The 18877-nt window shown below is 52.1% G+C and overlaps 2 protein-coding genes across 6 annotated transcripts in view; one reads left to right on the top strand and one right to left on the bottom strand.

Annotated features, from left to right (window-relative positions):
- The window catches only part of DPYSL3 (dihydropyrimidinase like 3), a 51185-nt gene extending 40109 nt beyond the window's left edge, over positions 1–11076 (top strand). For both annotated transcript variants that reach the window (XM_064521209.1, XM_064521210.1), the window contains exons 8-14: positions 2718–2838; positions 4805–4961; positions 7712–7853; positions 8309–8479; positions 8961–9140; positions 9791–9953; positions 10433–11076. In XM_064521209.1, coding sequence (XP_064377279.1) covers positions 2718–2838; positions 4805–4961; positions 7712–7853; positions 8309–8479; positions 8961–9140; positions 9791–9953; positions 10433–10521 — 1023 coding nt within the window. In that variant the 3' untranslated portion in view covers positions 10522–11076. The remainder of the gene's footprint in view (positions 1–2717; positions 2839–4804; positions 4962–7711; positions 7854–8308; positions 8480–8960; positions 9141–9790; positions 9954–10432) is intronic.
- Positions 11077–12880: 1804 nt separating this feature from the next.
- STK32A (serine/threonine kinase 32A) overlaps positions 12881–18877 on the bottom strand; it is an 84166-nt gene continuing 78169 nt past the window's right edge. For all 4 annotated transcript variants that reach the window (XM_026118304.2, XM_064521208.1, XM_064521206.1 and 1 more), the window contains 3 exons: positions 17767–17895; positions 14976–15040; positions 12881–14287 (listed from right to left, as the gene is read on the bottom strand). In XM_026118304.2, the coding sequence (XP_025974089.2) occupies positions 14197–14287; positions 14976–15040; positions 17767–17895 (285 nt within the window). In that variant the 3' untranslated portion in view covers positions 12881–14196. The remainder of the gene's footprint in view (positions 14288–14975; positions 15041–17766; positions 17896–18877) is intronic.

Genomic DNA, 18877 nt, shown 5'->3' with positions numbered 1-18877 from the left:
ATATATGTGTGTATGTATATACGTGTGTATATATCTATATGTATATATCCATTTATCAGTATATACAAGGCAATACTGTCTTGTTCATCACCAGCTCAGGAAAGAGAGAGGTGCACTTTGGTGATGAACATTTTTCAGTTTTGCTTGAGTCTCCTAGCAGAGAAGGGCTTTCGAGTCTTCAGGAGATTAAATAATCAGTAAAAAATTCTGTATGGGTGTAGCACCATTTAGGGCCGGTTATTGGCTGTTCATATGGTATAGATGATTCCGCTGGTATAAAAGGCCTGAGAAGAATCAAATGACGAGCGTTAGTCCCTCTGAAAGTTCACCATTCATGTCTTTCAGACCACAGACAGAGATTCCAGCCCCTCTCTGTCTAATCTTTGCTTAAGGTCTAAAGTGCGTTAAAATCAGACAGACAAAGCCATTGGTGGAAGGAGTGGGAGGGAAGGAGAGAGGGAATTTCCTGGTTACAGATCATTGTCAGGACACTAATTAGATTACTTCTAATTTTAGTTCGCTGGGTATTTTTCTATTTGGCTCATTAATGTGAGTTGAGTCTAATTTTAGTTTAGTGGGGTTTTTTTTTCTGAAATGTCAGCTTGAGATAGCTTCCTGATCAGAACTGTTTTTAACTTACCACAGCACATGAAAGAAGGAAAGAATAGAAAATAGGTACAATAGCAAAGCTCTGAGTAGGGGAGCACAGGGACAGATTTGTACTCCATGGTCTGCTGGAAATAGAATCAGTTGGCTTAAATTAACAGTACAAGAAAATGATTTGTATTATGGCTGGTAACAATGTATGTAGTCTAGTATAATACAGAGCTTATTCTCCTCAAAGTATGTGACAGTAAAGTATTTTCCTGTACAGAGAAAAGACTCAATGTAAAATATAATTGACTAGGTTCCCTCTGTGTGTGAACCAACGTTGAGTTTTATGGCCACTACCTGGCAAGCTAATGCACAATTATGGGATACTGTGGTTGTGCCAGAATTTGAGAACTGTCTTATTATCGTAAGACAGGCACTGCGGTTCTTGTCCAAAGCCGATACAGGATTGTTGAGTGTTTGATCTTGAAATACCATTAAACATAAAGCAACTGAGAACAGTGTAAGAAAGGCTCTACATTTAGTCTGTCCAGCCAAATATGGGTCTTACCTTTGAAAATAAACAGTGTGCCTATTCCAGAACACCCTCTACCTAGGAGAATGTTAGATGACAGTGACACGCAATGACACTGCCGTCCTCCACCAAGCCTGTAGGTTGAATCAACTATGTGATGGCAAAATACTCAAAGGGTGGCTGCGGAGCTCGGTGAGTGTGCTCTGTCCCAAAGTGACCTTGGTGGGGGGGAGGAAGACGGACTCTTGTATCAGGTTGTGGCGATGGTTTGGTAGTGCAGGATGCTGCCAGTCCAGAATGTGGATGCATTGTGGTTGCGATGACCGTCTTTGCTCCTGTCCACGTGTTAAAGCTTATCAACTACACAACCTCCTAAGTGCACTGGTAAAAGTATTTTCCTGTTTGCATTTCTGTTTAAACAGTCTTTAAGCAGAAGTTGAAAAACTTTTTAACCTGGCTGATGAACTTTGCCTCAAATAAGCCCCTAAAAGTTTCAAAGCAGGGTGTATGATTGTGTGTGTAGCCGGGTGCAGTGCTCTGTTTCTGCAGCTTCTGGGAGAGTTCAGGTTTGCATAACCAGCTGCCTGGCCCACAGGCGCTTACTGCATTCCCCGCAGCTGGCAGTCCCTGTGTCCCCAGGGAATTAGCTGATTGGTACATTGTCTTTTTAAGGCTTCTGTTTTGAACTTTCTCATACCAAAGCTTTACACTAAGCTGTAGAGCAAACACTTGGAGAGCCTCTGGGGCTGAGCTCAGGCTGAAAAAGGGCTGATGTAAGAGTCCAAAGATATCCTGTGTGCTGAAAATCCACCCTGCTCTAACAGCAAGCGAGACAGTGAAACACAGAGCGGCTGTCGCAACAGGCTATGGGACCGGCAGCCAGATAGTGGGACAGATAGACCCGACACGAATGGCCTGCCAGGACATAGCTGTCTCCCCCTCTCCTCCTCCTCTCCTACAGAGGACTGTGTGCCTCTAGCCTGTGGTTTGAACCAGGCCCTAGGAAGACTGAAGTTTTCCCCTCCAGCCTCCCTGATTAACTTGCCCTTAGGGAATTCCTTGCTGTAACAAGTGCTAAAATGCTGTTAAAAAGTTGCCTGAGTGGAAGCAGGACCTGAGTGGTTATCATTTGGACAGACAACTGTGAAAGAGCTCTACAGGGTTCAGGTTCAGGCTGAATGTTGATTAGCAGATGAAGTAGCACTGAGATTGAGCTCCTCAGCTGAGATTGCAGCTTGAACTGGTGAACTTCATGTGACCTGTCCTGCAGTGTGACTGAGAGCTGTTTTATCTTTGGGGTGAAGGGTCTTTTCTGTATGCCATTTATGTTGTGCAAAGGACAACAGGTAAGGACGTTGAAGGGATCTTAAGGAAGCAAGCAAGACTCTACTGATCAGCCCAACAGACAGTATCCTTATGAGCCTGGAGTCATACCATTTAACACTTTGAGAGGAGGGCAGTCCTGTGGCAAGGGTAGGAGTGAGGGCACAGGGTGTCACCGGTGATCCATGGTGGTATGCTGAGATGAGCAGGGGCTCCTCCCTGTCAGTCTGACGCTTTTCTGCAAGTCGTGTGCCATTCTTTCTTCCAGCTGGAAGCAGAAGCTGTCTTCCGGGCCATCACTATTGCCAGCCAGACCAACTGCCCTCTGTACGTGACTAAAGTGATGAGCAAAAGTGCTGCTGACCTCATCTCGCAAGCCAGGAAAAAAGGTGAGCAGCTGCTGCTGTGCAAAGCCTTGCCGTCACCCTGGGATGCTGGACAGCTGGGTTCAGTGGTCCCCCTCTCCTCCTGTTTTTTGCCAAGAAGGAGACTTGTGCCTTGAAAGCAGTCTAATGGGGTTGCAGGTGGTTCAGGGATTTACCTAACTCTTGAAGTGGCAAAGGGACACTGCACCAGGCCACTTGGAGCCACCTTCTATTGTCACCACCTTCTATTGTCACATCAGGTAACGCAAACGTGTGGGTCGCAGGTAAGTATGGTGCTCTCAGTGCCAAAGTTTATCTGCGGCTGTGAAGGGCTGTCTATGCGAGGAGACCCGTCCCATCCATGTGCACGTGATCTGAGCTGCTCTATATAGCCCTAACCTCTGCTTGATGTGGTGGCCCTTGAGGAGGTGCCTGGCGGCCTTTTGGGGTGGATGGGAGCTCCATCTGGCACTGGAGCACAGGGACTCTGTCCCCGCACGTGCAGGCACATGTGCACCTACATTCAACTTGCCTCTCCTCCCCAAGAGGTGTTGAACAAGGAGGCTGACAGAAGCCATTCTCTCTGCACAAGACTTTGGGTGTGAGGAGTGGCAGCAGCGCTGCCCACATCCCTCACTCCTGCCACTGGCAGGAAAGACACACGTGCATGCAGGCACACGTGCAGAGTGAGACACGCTTATGAGCAGGATTGTAGGATGGTGCTGGTCCACAAAAGCCATGGACTGTGCTAGGTGAGCCGATGGGAGGCTGCACCACTTCAGTGTGGGCTTCTTCAAGACTGGGGTTTCACCTGATGAGGAGTGAAGGAGCTCTGCACCCTCCTGCACTCTCTGCTCTGGAGTTCCTGAATGGTAGTGAGACTCGGAGGATCTACGACCTCTACAAAAGGGCAAAGAAAATGTAGAAAATGTAGAGAGGCTCTCGGTGGAACTGGTAACTATGAGACTGAACAATGATAAATGTATCCCAGAAGCATTGCAGCCAGAAGCAGTCACCCAGACTGCAGAGACTGTTTGGAAAGAAAAGCACAGTTTTGCAGTCTCCACCCTAATTTATCAGTGTGACGAGCCCTGGTCTGCAGAAAGCCCTCGGTCGCCAGCTGCTGCACTCTCACCTGCTCTGTGCCTGGAGCCGGGCTCCAGGATATGTCTGAAAAGAACCAGTATGCAAGTGAGAAACAGGATCAGGGAGAGCAGAGCCAGTCAGCACTCTGATGGCACTCGCTAAATATTTACAAGGGATAAGGAAGGAGGAATCGAAAGAGATGATAACGAAAGATATTGTGAGAGGTTTGGTCATCAGCTCAGCGTGGATTAGGTGTCAGCATTGTGGGTCTGCCTCCCCCACTGCGAGCTGTTACTTACTAGAATTACCTGGCTCTTGCCAGGTGTTTCCGTGCTGTGTGTCAGCGCTGAAATGTGGCTGTGTCACTGCTGGGCTGAAGGTCACCAGGGTGGAGTGCCTCTAGCTAGCAGAGCTGCGATGCTGGAGCAGCCAGCCTTGCAGAACGGTCAGAGGGGACCAGCTGGCTTCTCTGCTGAGGCGCATTGCACAGGCAGCAAGTCTGGAAGCAACAACCTGCAGTAGCAGGAGGCCAAGCTGCTGGCATCATTCATGTGTGTGGTGTCTGCTGGAGAATACAGCTCTCTGAGGCTGTGTCCTCCTGCTCTGGGCTCCCTCCAGGCTTCCAGTGCCAGCAGAGACGCTGCACCCTTGAACAGCTGGACTGGGACGGTTCCTGGTGCCTGTGCGTACGGTGGTGGTAGGCAGGGCTTCCTCTTGGTACCACTGTGGGCCCTGTAGATTCCCTTCTGTCTGCTCCAGTTCCTGAAATCCAAGCAGATAACAGAGGACGGGCTGGTAGGGGCTTAGGGGGTCCTCTAGGCATGTGCTGAGCTGTTCATAACCCTGGAAGGGAGAAAGTCTCAAGACTCTGCCAAAACAAGATCCATTTTGTCCCCTTTTCCAGGCAACGTGGTGTTTGGCGAGCCAATCACAGCTAGTCTGGGGACTGACGGGACACACTACTGGAGCAAGAACTGGGCCAAGGCTGCGGCGTTTGTGACCTCCCCACCTCTGAGCCCAGACCCAACGACCCCCGACTACATCAACTCCCTCCTGGCCAGGTAGGTGACTGGCAGGCACAGAAAATTTCCCCTGTGCAGGTGGCTGTAACGGCCGGTACTGCTAGTAAGAAAGGAGCAGGCCTTTGGCCTTGAACAGGAAAGGAAGAGGCTGCAGAGTATTTGGGTAACTTAGACATTAGTCCAGCCTGCATCACTTCACTGTAGATTATTTAATGAGCTGCCTGATGAAATGCCAGGGGGAGGCACCGTAAGTTAAACATCAGTAACAAGAAGAATACTAGGGCAAGTAGTCATGAACCATTTAAGTGCCCCTTAGGGCAGGGTGTGAGGAACAGATCTGTTGAAAATACAGAGCAAGTAATAAAATCGCCTCGGCACTTTGACTTGACCTTTCTCTCAAAGAATTGCACTTCATCTTCGCACTGGCGAGGAATGCTCAGCAGCAAGGAGCAGAGTCCATTGCCGTCCGTATCCGCATGCCGTGCATGAATCGCAGACTCCTCTCAGCCTGTGTTTGCCTGCTGAACCGTGTGTGTGGCAGCTGGTCCACGTTAGCCAGTGGATGTCTGACACTGAGGCAGTTGTAAATGGAAGTAACCTTTGAGCTAATGCTGAAAAATCTCTGACTAGGTGAACAAAGAGATGGCAAGTCAGTAAAAGCAGTACTGGCAGAACGGCAAATGAGGATAAACCTGGGTTGTGCCAGGATGGAGAGGCATTGCTGGATGTGTACGGAGATGTCACAGCTGGCATGAGAGAGGTGCCAGTGGGTTTGGGGCCTGACTATGCAGTTCTCCCTGGATTTTGCTGTGGTGAGTGAGCTACATGGGCCTCCACTCAGTCTGGAAGAAGGAAATAGGTGCAGATCTTAAGGACTGGGAGGGAAAAGTGAGCCCAGCTCCTGAACTGGCTTTTTAGTCCTTTACTTCCACTACAGTATCAGATTTACCCCAATCCCCGAAGGAGAGACGAGTACTTCTGAGTCCTTGCAGCCCACGTGTCTGCCCCATGCTCTGTCCTGACGCCTTTCCCAGGTCATTTTCTGTGAGGCTTCGGCGTGTGGAGAGGCTCCAGCTGGGCTCTGGCTGCTTTTCTTGCATGAGGACGAATCTAGTGGAGATTAGGAAGCATGTTTTGTCATAGACCAGGGTCTTTGGCTGCAGTCAGTCAGACATATGGCGGAAACTATTAAAGGAAGATAGAGATTACCAGTGGATTAGGACTCTGATTCACAGCCCGGAGCACAGGGTCTTTGTGTCTGGGTTGGTGTATTCCAGCACGGCCATTCCGGGAACCCAGCGCTCGCAATCGTTTCCTTCTCGCAGGTGGCTTTGGGAGCTGGCCTGGGTTGGTTTGGCTTCCTTTTACCCAGCGAGGATGACTTTCCGGTTGCCGTGTCCCCTCCTGGCTCTCCAAGTACCGGCAGCAGCCAGGTGGTTTCCAGAGAGCTGTGCACAGCTCCTCATCCTGCCCTGCCGGCCGTCAGGTCACCGGCACTGCCCGTTTCTGCCCTCCGCTGTCATCCTGGGGAACAGGACAGATTAAAGCACCTCAGCTTACTGGTGGCCCTTTCTGGGCAGGAGGGGTTCTTTATAAACAGCATTAGACAGGCAGCTGCTGTGAAGTGCGGTAGTGAAGCTTTTCCGAGCACCCTGGGGAGAGCTGCTTTTGGGGGGCTCCTGACTTGGGTAATCTCAGTGGCAGATTTATGTCTGGCTGTGGGGGGACATTTGCTTTTGTGGCTGTGATGTGGGAGAGATGCTGTGGCTTGGGCCAGAGGCTGTAACTTGAGCCAGACTACACTTTTAAGCACATCTTTTGGTCTGTGCTGCCGGCTCTTTGCCTTAGTGCAGCTCATGCTTCGAGTGTCCAGGCTTTGTTTAAGAGGAGCCGTCAGTGAGCTCCAGCTGGACGGAACAGCTCAGCTGTGCTGGGTCTCCCTCCCAGAGCGCTGGAGCCAGGGCAGGGGCGGCCTCTGCGCTCGGGACGACTAACAGCATGAGCGGTGCAGCTCAGGCTCAGCCCCACCTAAACCTGCGCCTGTAGCCGTGCCGTCTTGCCTGCCTGGAGCACTGGCCTGCCGTGCTCTTGGCATATCATCAGGGCGAAGAGCCTGCCAGCTCCGGAGCTGCCGAGCTGTTCAGGGCCCCCGTTCCAGTCTGCAGTGAGCAAGAGGCTTCCCTTGGAGGAGGGGAAGGTTGAGCCTGCCCCTTGGGGATGCGGGACATCATGCAATCCATCGTGAAAGGGCTGGCTTTAGAGGACAGTCCTCAGGTAGAAGAAAACCCCCTTCTCCTTGTGACAGCAAGGCTGCCCTCCCAAGAAAACCCAGCAAGCTGCCAGAAATAGTTTTTCTAACTCACTCTGGGTATTTTTTCCCTTTGAATTAGTGCAAATGACCGAGTCTGGTAGGGAAGGGTGTTTTGTGGCTTGACACAAAGGCCGCCTTGTTCTCCCGTAGTCATGCAGTTCCGCAGGGCGTTTTCCCCAAGAGCTCGGCTGGTTACTTCCGTGCGCGGCATGCTGTCCGTGCCTGTGCGGAGGGTGCGGTGTGGCTGAGCTGTCCTGCCCACGTGCTCTGCGTCAGGCTCGCGGGTAGCGCATCCACCACAGGGGCCGAGCTGTGTGGAATCTCCAGACAGAAGCAGTGTAGAAACAGGGATGTAGAGTAAAATAGAGAATTGAACTAGGGGCTGCCCCTGCACAGAGGAGGTCCTGCTCCTTCGTGTCTCTGCTTTTGTTTTACCAACAAAATGACTGATGATGCTTTTGTTGCCATCACCCTTCAGTGGTGACCTCCAGGTTTCAGGAAGCGCCCACTGTACGTTCAACACTGCCCAGAAAGCAATTGGAAAGGACAACTTTACAGCAATCCCAGAAGGGACCAACGGCATAGAGGAGCGGATGTCTGTCATCTGGGACAAGGCAGTGGTAAGAGGCACAGCAGGGAGAAAGGAGGTGTTTGGACAGGATGGACAGACACCTTGGATGTCCCATTTTCTTGTCCCTAGCAGAGCTGGACACGCAGCAGCACATGTGCTTTCTGGCTTTGTAAGGCAAAACAAGCAACAAGAGAGGGAGGCGTAGCAGGTTCAGGGTGAACAACCAGGACCTGTGAAGTATGCTTGTGCTGCAGGTTCCTGTGGGAGGTGGGAGGCTGAGACCCCTGGTTTGACGCAGTCCCTAGCCTGCCAAGTTGCCTCGGCCAGTCACTTCCCTTTTATACCTCAGTTTTTCTGTCTGTCTGAAGGTGATAATAAGAACAGCCATGCTGGGTCTGGGCCAAGCTAGTTGATATCTTGAGTTCGACTATGAGCACAGTGCTTCCTGGGGCGGTTCTTTTCCCCTTCCCCGAAGACTGCTTCATTCTCCTTGTGTCTGAGCAGGCCACAGGAAAGATGGATGAAAACCAGTTTGTGGCTGTGACAAGCACTAACGCTGCAAAAATCTTCAACCTGTACCCACGGAAAGGGAGAATAGCAGTGGGCTCAGACAGTGATCTAGTTATTTGGGATCCTGATGCAGTGAAGATTGTCACAGCGAAAAACCATCAGTCTGTAAGTCCTCTGCTTATCTATGGGAGTGCGGCGGGGAGGGGACGCTGAGGAGCTTTGTATAGAGGTTGCCCTTGTCATTAGCAGCTGAGCACAGGCCTGGCTCTGAGATGTAATGACACGTTTCTCCTTATCTGGGTTCCTCTTCCAAATTGAAATGTCTCCTGGCTTTGCCAGCATACTTTATTCACGTCTTATGTCAGGCCTAGGTAAGCCCTCCTTTGTTGTGTGAGTCCTTGCTGACACTGAGCTCTGAGGCAGCAGGTCCTCGTTCACTTCGGAGGCTGTGGTGGGTCCTTAGTGTGATGGAGTAGTGAACTAAAGGAGGCCTCTGGAGCAAGCAAGGCGATTACTGCTTTCCTCTCCATGCACTGGTGACTTCAGCAAAGGGGTGTGGGGACAAAGCAGCCTGGAGGGGCAGGCCGCCTGGTTCAGGGCTGCAGTGCTCATGTCCCTCCTGACCATCGTCACCTGGTCGCTGCAGGTGGCTGAATACAACATCTTTGAAGGGATGGAGCTGCGTGGGGCCCCGCTGGTGGTCATATGCCAGGGGAAGATTGTGCTGGAGGATGGCAACCTGCACGTGACCCAGGGGACGGGACGCTTCCTGCCCAGCAGTCCTTTCCCTGACTATGTCTACAAGCGCATCAAGGCCAGGAGGAAGGTGAGGAGATGGCCGGTGGCAGCAGAGTGGGGGAGCTGGACCCTGCTTGCCTGAACTGCCCTTTTCCCTAGTAGCTGATGGTTTTTCTCTCCGCTTTTCTCACTGGACCCTGGAATCAGTGCTGCAAGTCTGTGTATTTCAGACTTAGAGTTGGGATATCTGAAACTTTGCCCTCAGTGTTGACTGTGTGCCACCATCAGAGGCAGGAAGCTCGACTGGGTGAACAGCAGATGACGCTGGTCCAGTGGCTCCTTTGTTGTCCTGCTGCTGCAGGAGTCTGAAGGGAGGAGCTTAATCTAAAAACTTGGAGATTGGCAAGAAATGGCCTTCTCCCTTTCCCACCATGCAGCATAAATCCCTGCTGAGGGGCTGTGTGTTGCACGGGGCCTGTGCACGCTTTGCGGATGGGGAGGGAGGGAGGCCATCACACAAAATGCAGTGAGTTGAGCGGGCATCCACACTGTGCGGAGGCCTCTGGTGTGCAGGACGTGGTGGCAGAGTGCTCGGTACCTCTGCAGCAGGCTCTGGCAGTGGAGGGTCGCTGGAGCGTGGTGCTGCCGGTGCTGCTGGCTCCGGATCCAGCTCTCAGCGGTGGGGACGCTTGCCGGGGGAGGAGAAGCATCACCATCCCGTGTTTTCTCCGGTCACAGATGGCCGAGATGCACGCTGTGCCGCGTGGCATGTACGACGGACCCGTGTTCGACCTGACCACCACCCCCAAAGGCGGCACCCCTGCGGGCTCGACCCGGGGGTCCCCCACGCGGCAGACGCCCCCCGTCAGGAACCTCCACCAGTCCGGATTCAGCCTGTCGGGTGAGTGCGAGCAGGGGCTGCGCTGGAGGAACACGTAGCCACGGCCGTGTCGTCCCAGCCCTGCAGCCCAGGGCCTGGGTTGGGGCGCAGGTGGCTGGGGAGCAGCGTGGGGCGAGCTGAGCCCGAGGGCAGAGCGGTGGGGCGAGGCCTCGTGTGTCCCTCGGAGGCCGTGGCTGGAGCCGCCCTCCACCCTGCTTTGCAGCTCACAGTAACGGGCGACTGGAGGTGCCAGGACGACATCAGAGCCGTCCCTTGCCCTGTGGCTCCATTCAGAGAGGCCTCTACGGAGAAATTCAAGCCACAGCTCTCCCTGTGCTCGTTACAGGAGGCAGAGGTGGAGCGGTCACCACAGATGGCCGTGATGAAGGACGGGGAGGACCTGCCGGGAGAGCTCAGGCTTCCTGTCTGCTCAGTCCTGTGAGGAAAATGCTCTAACATCGCTTTCCTCCTTCCCCTTGTGCTTTCTTGTCCCCTGCCAGGTACCCAGATCGATGAGGGTGTTCGCTCAGCGAGCAAGCGCATTGTCGCGCCCCCGGGAGGCCGCTCCAATATAACCTCTCTGAGTTAAGTGTCCAAGGCAGGAAGGAAACAGAATCCCCGTTCTAGCGAAGGAAGAATATTGGTGCATCGGTGTTCAAGAAGGAAAAGCAAATAAACCGGTTCTGAAGAATCAATAAGCCTCAAGCCTTATGTTTCACCAATGCTACTTGCTACCTAGCTTTAAGGATACTGCTTCATTTTGTTTTACGCATAGCCTTAAACCTCTGTTGTTGTTGGTTGGGTTGGGTTTTTCCTTTCTGTGTTTGCATGCATGCTGCTCAGACAGGTCCTCGGTTGGGCTCTGTGCTGTACGTGTTGAGCGCTCGTGGGGGGCCGCAGTGCGAGAAAGGCCGCGGCTGGAGCCGGCAGCGGGGCAGGAGCCGAGGCGGCGCCGCTGCCTGATGAGGGTCTGTGTGTGCTGTTGTGTTCTTTGTTTCCACTCGCTGCCATCAGCCTTTCCCCGTGAGGCCCCTCGGGAAGCCCGAGTCACCTCTGTAACAACTGTCACAGCGCCTCACGTAAGAAATTTTATTACTTTGTACATTTTATTAAAAAAGAAAAAAGCGATCGTTCCTTCCAAACAGCTCCTGGTGCTGGTGGTTTGTGTTCCCGCTGAGCCGGGGAGGAGTGAGGGAAGGGGGAGCGGGGCCGAGCGGCGCTGGGGCCGGGGGGGGGGGGGGGCAAGGAGCAGGGGGGCGGGCTGGGTTTAAGCCGAGGCCGCGGCAGGGCGAGGACCGGCGGGCAGAGGTGAAGGGGAGGCGCAGGGCCCGGTTGGGGGGGGGGGGGGGGAGGCACCTGGCAGTGCTGCAGGGGGCTGCGGGGGGGGGGGGGGGGGAAGGGGGGGGGGGAGTGTTTGGTTATTTAAAGTCTCCCTCCACGAAACGGCACTCGGGGCTCGGCACCGCCCCGCCGTGAGACCGGCCGCGTAACCGGCGCCGCAGCGCAGCGGCACCGCCGCAGGACGCCTCCGCCCAGCCGCAGCCGGGGACGCTTCAGCGGGGGACCCACTTCCGGCCGCCGCCGCGTGACCCCTTGACCTCGGCTGACACTTCCGGCCGCCGCCCGTGACCCCCTTGACCTCGGCCGCCACTTCCGGCCGCTTCCGCGTGACCCCTTGACCTCGGCTGACACTTCCGGCCGCCGCCCGTGACCCCCTGACCTCGGCCGCCACTTCCGGCCGCCCCCGCGTGACCCCCTGACCTCGGCCGCCACTTCCGGGCTCCGCCGTGACCCCAGGCCGAGGCAGCGCCGCGGGGTCCCTGCGCAGCCCCGCCCGGCCCCGGGCTCGGCTGGTGACGACAGAGCGTGGACACCCCCCCCCCCCCCCAAAACACACACATCTGGGCACATCTGGGCGCCGCTGGGGGACACAGCTGGCGAGGCATCGAGGCCAGCTGTGTGACACGGGCGGGGGAGCGCGGGATCCAGGGGCGGTGAGGCTGCCGCAGCCGGGCAGTAAAACAGTTCAGCGTGCGGTGACAGCTGCAGCGCGCTCGGCTGCGAGGACACGGCGCGCCGACGGCCTGGTGCTTTCTGATGGGGCACCGAAACAACAGACCTCACGGCCGTGTTTAGTCTCGCCTGAAAGCGCCGGGTCTGGACTCAGCGTGTTAAAAAAGACGGAGCCGTTCAGCTCTGGCCCGTGGCCTGCCCAGCTGCTCCCACCCCAGAGCGACTGCCCAACCGTGCTGCAGCTCTTCCCCATCTGGTGTTCAGCGGTCACACTACCCCGAGTCCAGTGACACCCCCCCCCCCCCCCCCCCGGGGGCCACACCATAACAGGAGAGAGAGGACAGTGAAAGATAGCTAACTAACCAAAGCTTATTTTTAGACGTGACCTATGACTCAGCTGCTCTGTCCCAGGTTGTGCTCTGTGCCAGAGCCGTGTTGAAATGCGCTAACAGCACTTGTGTCCTGGTGCGCTCATGGGCCAGAGCCTCACTCGGCTCCGGGCAGGCGCAGGTGGCATCCGCAGGGTGGGGCTGCCTTAGGCACACGAGGACCCCCCCCCCCCCCCAAAAAAAACAAAAAACAAAAAACCACGCATGCATGCACACATCCAAGGCAGACCCCACAGCCATCATCAGATCACTGCAAGATGGCTTATGAACACACCAATCTGTCACAAGCACCGGGGAAGACACCCCACCTACTGCACACAACCTGACTTTTGTTGTTGCTGTTGTTCTGTCAGAAAAGGGCCAAATCCACCAAGCTGCAGCTCCTGGGGGGTCTGAAAGCTTAGCTTCAGGCAGGAGAAAAGCACCCCCCCCCCCCCCCAACCCCAAAAGAGGCCAGTAAAGTCCTAGTCGGCTCTAGGCAGTGGAAACACACATTCTGGCGTGCGAGTGACCTCAGAAATAACACTGGCTTTTGATCATGTGGGATGGAGGACTGCATTTGCTGTTGTTTTTATTCAGATTTTTTTGAGTTGATCAGATTTAGCCAGAAAGAATGGCAGGAAGGCACAGGGGGATATAAAGAACAGCTCTGGGCAAACAGGAGACAACCAGTTCATCACACATATCATATTCCTGAGAATAGGAAAGAAGTTGAATAAGGAGGTGAAAAATAAAGTCTGCCAAAGCATTTAAATAGCATCATTCCCTGCATTACCATAAAAGAGCGATTCTTTGGCCACTCTCAGTCTTGGCAAAGCCCCTACCAGGAGCACAGCTCTTGCTGCAAACAGCAGCTGCTTAAATCAGGCCTACAGTCAGTGACAGATTATTTCAAAGCTACACAAGCAAATTTACCTCTCACATTGGAAGCTGCAACTCCATCAAAGTCAGCAAGTTGCAGCAGTTTAATGTGATGGGGTTTTTCAATGTGACCTGGAAAAGCTTCTGGATTCCTGTATCCCCCCCCAAGTACATGGTCGTTACCTCGTCGGTTCCTCGTCTGTCCATAGGCTCTGCCCACCCACCAGGCCAGCCCTGCTCTGTGAGAACCCGAGTACGAGGAACATCACGTCGAGAGGGAGCAGCCAAATGACCAGGAAAGCTTTGCTGCCTCCTCCCAGTTACTGAATCAGAGCGTTGCTCACTGCCACTCTGTGCCCAGACTCGAGGCCTGTCAGCAAGAGACCTCTGCAAGCAAAGGACACCTCTGTCACTGCGCACTGGCCGTGAGCCCACAACTGCGAGCAGCCACTTCCATCAGGAACAAGCAGCCACGAGTCCACGCAGGAGCCCTGACCTCCAAAGAGCCTGGCCCCAACGTGCTCCTGCAGACCCATCACCGAGACCGATACTAGCAAAGACAGCTCTACTAACGGTGCACTATCAACGCACCCTCCTGCTAACCCCGCCGGCAGTCACCTGACCCCCAGTACCAAAGACTAGGACACAGGCCATCCATGCCCAAAAGGATGAACGCTATTCTTACAGTCCCATCCATTTCCACATGCTCACGTTCCTGTCACCAAGAAAGGCAAATAAAAAAAAAAAGGGATCTGACTCTAACTGACTGTGCGAATTGGTCAGGCAGCACCCAGGGCGCCTCCCCCACCCCAGGGTGCCCCTGCTGCAGGGTGAAAGGACGAAGGAAAGGGTGCCCGAGCTCCTGCCCCAGAAGCCGTGTGCGGGGCTATCTGCAGTGTCCTGCTAGCAGCGGATGATTCTGTTTGCCAAGCTCCACCAATGCGTGTAGGTAGGTGTGCGCTAGACCCACAAGGAAGGCGCCGGCAGAGGCTACGCTGGTCTCAGAGGTTATTGTTCTGGCTGTCTTCCTTATGTGCATCTCTGCTTTTTGCCATGGTTATGTTCTGGATTTCATTGTGGTGGTGTCTCACCCTTAAGGAAAGAAAGGCACATTCGGGCTGTAAGGGAAAACCCACACAGTGCAAATGCACACTGTTCTCGGGCTGCGTGTGAGCCGTCTGTTTCCTACAGCCTCTCTTACACAGGGTCTGCTCTGAGCCCCCTCATCAGCACTTTCTCCCTGCTGCTTTGGAGCTGCCCCTTCCAGAGGTCTTTCTGCGGGACTCAGCAGGCTGCCTCTAGGCCATGGTTACTGGGAGAGGCTCACAGAGAGAAGACCGTACTTCAGCAGGATCATTACAAACGCGGGGCACAGCTCTGCAGCACTGTCTGTGCGGCTGCAGGAACAGTCTCTGCTCTCCCCTAGGTCTCTCAGTCTTGGCACAGGCCTGTAGCGGATCATAAGACTGGCAGACACTGAAGACCAGCACGTCATCCTGGAACAGTGAAGTGGCAGTCAGGGAAGAAATATGCTTCGCTACAGATCCAGAGGCATGAGTCTGTGCCTTATTCCAGAGGGCTGCCACCCCCTGACCCAGCCCCGACAGGGCTAAGGGCCCAGAGAAGGACAAGAACTATTTACGTTGGCAGGTATTTGCTTGGGAGCTGTGGATCTGGTCTCATCATGCTACCTTGCGGCTACTGCATGGAAGTGGGAAGGTTGTCAGATCTGCCTCGTCAATGCGCTGGAGTCAGCCAGTACTTTTATATCAATACTTACTTTTCTCTGTTGAAAACAATGAAGTCCCTTTGGAGTATCTCTAGGTGCTTTTGAAGATGGCAGGCCTTCCACATTGAAATGGAAAATATAAAGAGATGGGAAAAGAAATGGAATAAGAAATGGAATAAATTCACAGCACAAAAAAGATATTGCAAGGACAACTTCAAGGAGATAGACATATCTTTAGATATAGAATATCTTTAGCACTGCAGTTGGGAAAATGCTATTAGGACTCTCCCTCCTCTCATTTAAAACGGGTGTATACATGCTCCAAATTATATGTCTTGTTTCCACAGGAATTTTGCTATTGCAGAAAACCTAAGAACTCTGTAAATGCATAAAACTGTTCAGCACAGTGAAGCCTTCCAGGCCTCTGGATGTTCCCCTAAATGTCTTTGCACAATGTACAAGACAATACAGTGCAAACAGATGGAGGCCACAGCAGCAGCAGGTCAAGAGTTATTTCATGCTCCCACTTGTAGAAGGCCAATATGAAAGAAACAGTTCCAGCACAGGTTGCTCTGTTAACCGTGCAGTGAGCTGTACCCCCAGACAGACTCACAGCATCTACAGGGGGATCTTGTCTCGACATTGCAATTCCTCCAGCCTGTTACCATTGGGAAGGGAAATAACCACATGATCAATCACAATAAGCAGAAACACACCTGACAGGTTAGGCAGGATCTGGAGAACATGAATTCCTATAGTCTGCATTATGGGAAGAAATTTAAGTTGGCAAAGGCTAAATAATCAGCTGAATTTCCCCAAGGTTATTAGATTTCTCCATAGTCCCCCAAACTGCAAAGGAGTGTTCAGTCTTGCATCTTTCTCTCAGAGAAAGAATTTATTTACAGGTATCTTTTCAGGAAAAGTAGGAGCAATCAGAAATGCACACAAAGCTCATCTGTGTTTTTGCATCCTCTTTTTGTCTGTATTGGATAAAGAGACTAAAGAGAATTTTGTGTGACACAGAACTGGGAAGTAGGAGATAGGGGCTACGGTTGTTATTGTACAATCATAGCGTGCTATGCGCCCTGCAGAACATATCAATGGACACTGTCTTCCCTGTGGTGCTTACAGCGCAGAATATGACACTGCACAACAACTCACGACTACAGACAGCAGGGGAGGAAACGAGAGCTTTGGAAAGAGACTCGTGAAGTTTCTTAGCTACATCTGTGCATGTCTGCAAAAATGTTCCAGCCCCAGCTTGGGCTTCCTCCTTGTCCAATGGGGAAAACAAAGGGAGTCTCTGTTAATGCTGAATGCTGCTTTTGGAGAACTGTGGACACACCTAATATTAGCTGTCAGGTCACAGTGCCCCGTGAAGCGCCTGTCTCACTTCCCGAGCTCAAGGAGCTCTGGGGCTAGGGGGAAGCAAGCAGGAGGCCAGGATCAGCACCACATGTGTTCGCCTCAGGCACAGCCCATCAGCAGCCATGGGCACACCGCATGCAGACAGTGGGGAAAAACAGCCCAGGGGCTAATAAAACAATTATGAGGCCTAACTCCAGCTAGAAAGAATGGCTGTGATCATGCTGGCACTGGGTTTCTTTGCCTTAGAGCTAACACTCTGCAGCACCAAGAGCCACTGCGAGTACACCCAACACTCGGGCCCAGCAACACAGGCCACCTCTGAAACCTTCATCTGAGGCTACGCTGAAGGGTGGCCTCAAAGACGCGTGGGTCCTGCACGGTTCACCTGCCACCGCACACACTTCACTAACTGTGAGTCACAGCTCACATCCTCACAGATGCCAGCCTTGCAGACCGCTGCCTAAGGAGCTGCCGTCCCACATTTAATTCCATCTAGGGATTCCTGTCATTCGTTGCTTTCTCACACAGCTCCTCTCCTTTGAGCCACTATTCTCACAAACACCCATGGCAGTAAATAATACACTTCAGATGTTGCACCTTGCTATATTCTGTTACTGGTTAGAAAGAATGTTGAAAAAATCTTACTGTCTGTCCTGCATGCAAAAATACAGCAGGAAAAAAGGCAAGCTTTTCTTTGTGCTGGTGTGGGAGCCAATCACCAACTGTGATTCAAGGTTGCTTTTGAGTTTGTGAGAACTGGCAGACAAGACATGCTTTGCAAACCTCAGGGAATCTTCCCAACTGACAGGAAGGAGAACTGAGAAAATATTTACACAGATTCTGCATCCCCCTAACTTCTACAGTGCTACAAAACTGGCCTTTTAGTGCTGAAAGTTAAGTTTAGGGATATGTACTCTGGAGGAGGAGGAGGTGAAAGGGGGCAGGGCTGGAGCAAAGAAAGAGATTTTCCATTGCATGAGGAAAAGCAAAAGACATGGGAGAAGACAGGGAGGCTCTGGTGCCAAGAGAGAAGACGGTGTGTTGGGGTATGGAGTGGATGAATACAAGGGCGAAACCACCATCCAGGGTCAAACACTGAGAGGCCAATCAATCTTTGATGTGGGCTGATTTGACCAACAAGCCTCCTTTGAAAATAAAGATATTTCCAACCCATCTTCTCCTTTTGCTTTTTGAATAATTATTCACAAGTCATATTGGCTTCATAAAACCAAACCCCGTCTTTGGGGTCTGTCCACTGCACAGAGCTGGAACTCGGGCCTCTGACAACATTCTGGTCACCTGCCACCTGCAGCAGCAAAGGACAGGTTGCTTTTATGGGTGTTTGTGTCCACTGGTAACAAAAAAGATTCAATTTTGTGTTTGAAAGAGCTATTACTGAGGTTGTGATAAAATATTTAAGAAGCTCAGAAATGCAGCTGACCTTTAAATAACTTTATTAAAGAAATTCTCTCACCTGTGAGGAACTGCTTTTGCTGGTATCTTTCTCCTTTTTAGCCAGGCGCTTTTTTTTCTTATGAAGAGGTTTGGATTCTAGGATCATTTCTTCAAGTTCAAAGGTTGGGTCACAGTTCAGTCTGCCTTTCTAGAGGAAAGAGAAAGGTTGTCTTAACTGATCAATCCCTGTCTTGAAGAGGCTCTCACAAATTGGACAGTGTCTGAGAACTGAACTTTGTAAAAAATATAAGCTAATTACAACCACACACATAGCCAGAGCACCGGTTGCTTACGTATTTTATTGGTTTTATCAGTTCCTTCAGCCAAGGGGACATTGTCGAGGTGTGTTTGCAACATTTTAAAAATTACCTGCTCTTTTGGGGGTTATTGCTTATACTCAACCCACTGGCTGCTTTAAAGTGAAAGCTAGAACAACGTTTCTTGACTGGTGGGCTGCGGGCCTCCAGTGGGCTGCAAAATGTTAGGAGGTAGTAACCTGCAAAACTGTTTTAGAGCAATACACATGCACACTGACCACAGAGAAAACCAACAGAGAGGAAAATACATACAATTAACAAATGTTCGTAGTTTAGCCCACCTTTTGTTTGGCTGTAAGTGAAAAGCAATTGGAGTAAGGCTGCACAGGATGGTCCTTGGATTTTTTTCCAAAAGGGTCATGTTACTTCTGTGCTGGTTTACTCCAATTAAAAAAGGATCAGATACACTGATTTACTGTGTTTGTTCTTTCCCTATGACTTTCTGCATTGTGTCTATGCATGGGCTTGTTAGGGAGAGTCACAACAGGGATAAACAGTTATCACAGAATGGGTGGTGATCTCTAATGAGACTATGTCTGTTCATTGTTCTTTTTTTTGTTTGGAAAGCTAGTCTTAAACATGGCTGGTCAGAAAGGTGGTTCAGTGCAGGACAGCTCATAAGCATTGTGATCGTATTTTTCATTTATCATGGCAGGGATGGTGATGAGCATGTAAGATCAATTCTGTATCGAGAAGTTCTGAGAATATTACAGAGCATATCAAGTTTGTGGCCCCCATACTTTGTGGTCATCCCTTATTAGTCTTTATTATAGCACATAGAAAGTTGAAAATTCTGCCCTTGCTCCTCTTTCT

Source organism: Dromaius novaehollandiae, chromosome 15 (genome assembly GCF_036370855.1).
Source record: "Dromaius novaehollandiae isolate bDroNov1 chromosome 15, bDroNov1.hap1, whole genome shotgun sequence".
Lineage (NCBI taxonomy): Eukaryota > Metazoa > Chordata > Aves > Casuariiformes > Dromaiidae > Dromaius > Dromaius novaehollandiae.
Note: the sequence above shows the minus strand (reverse complement) of the source record. Positions and strands in the feature narration are given on the sequence as shown.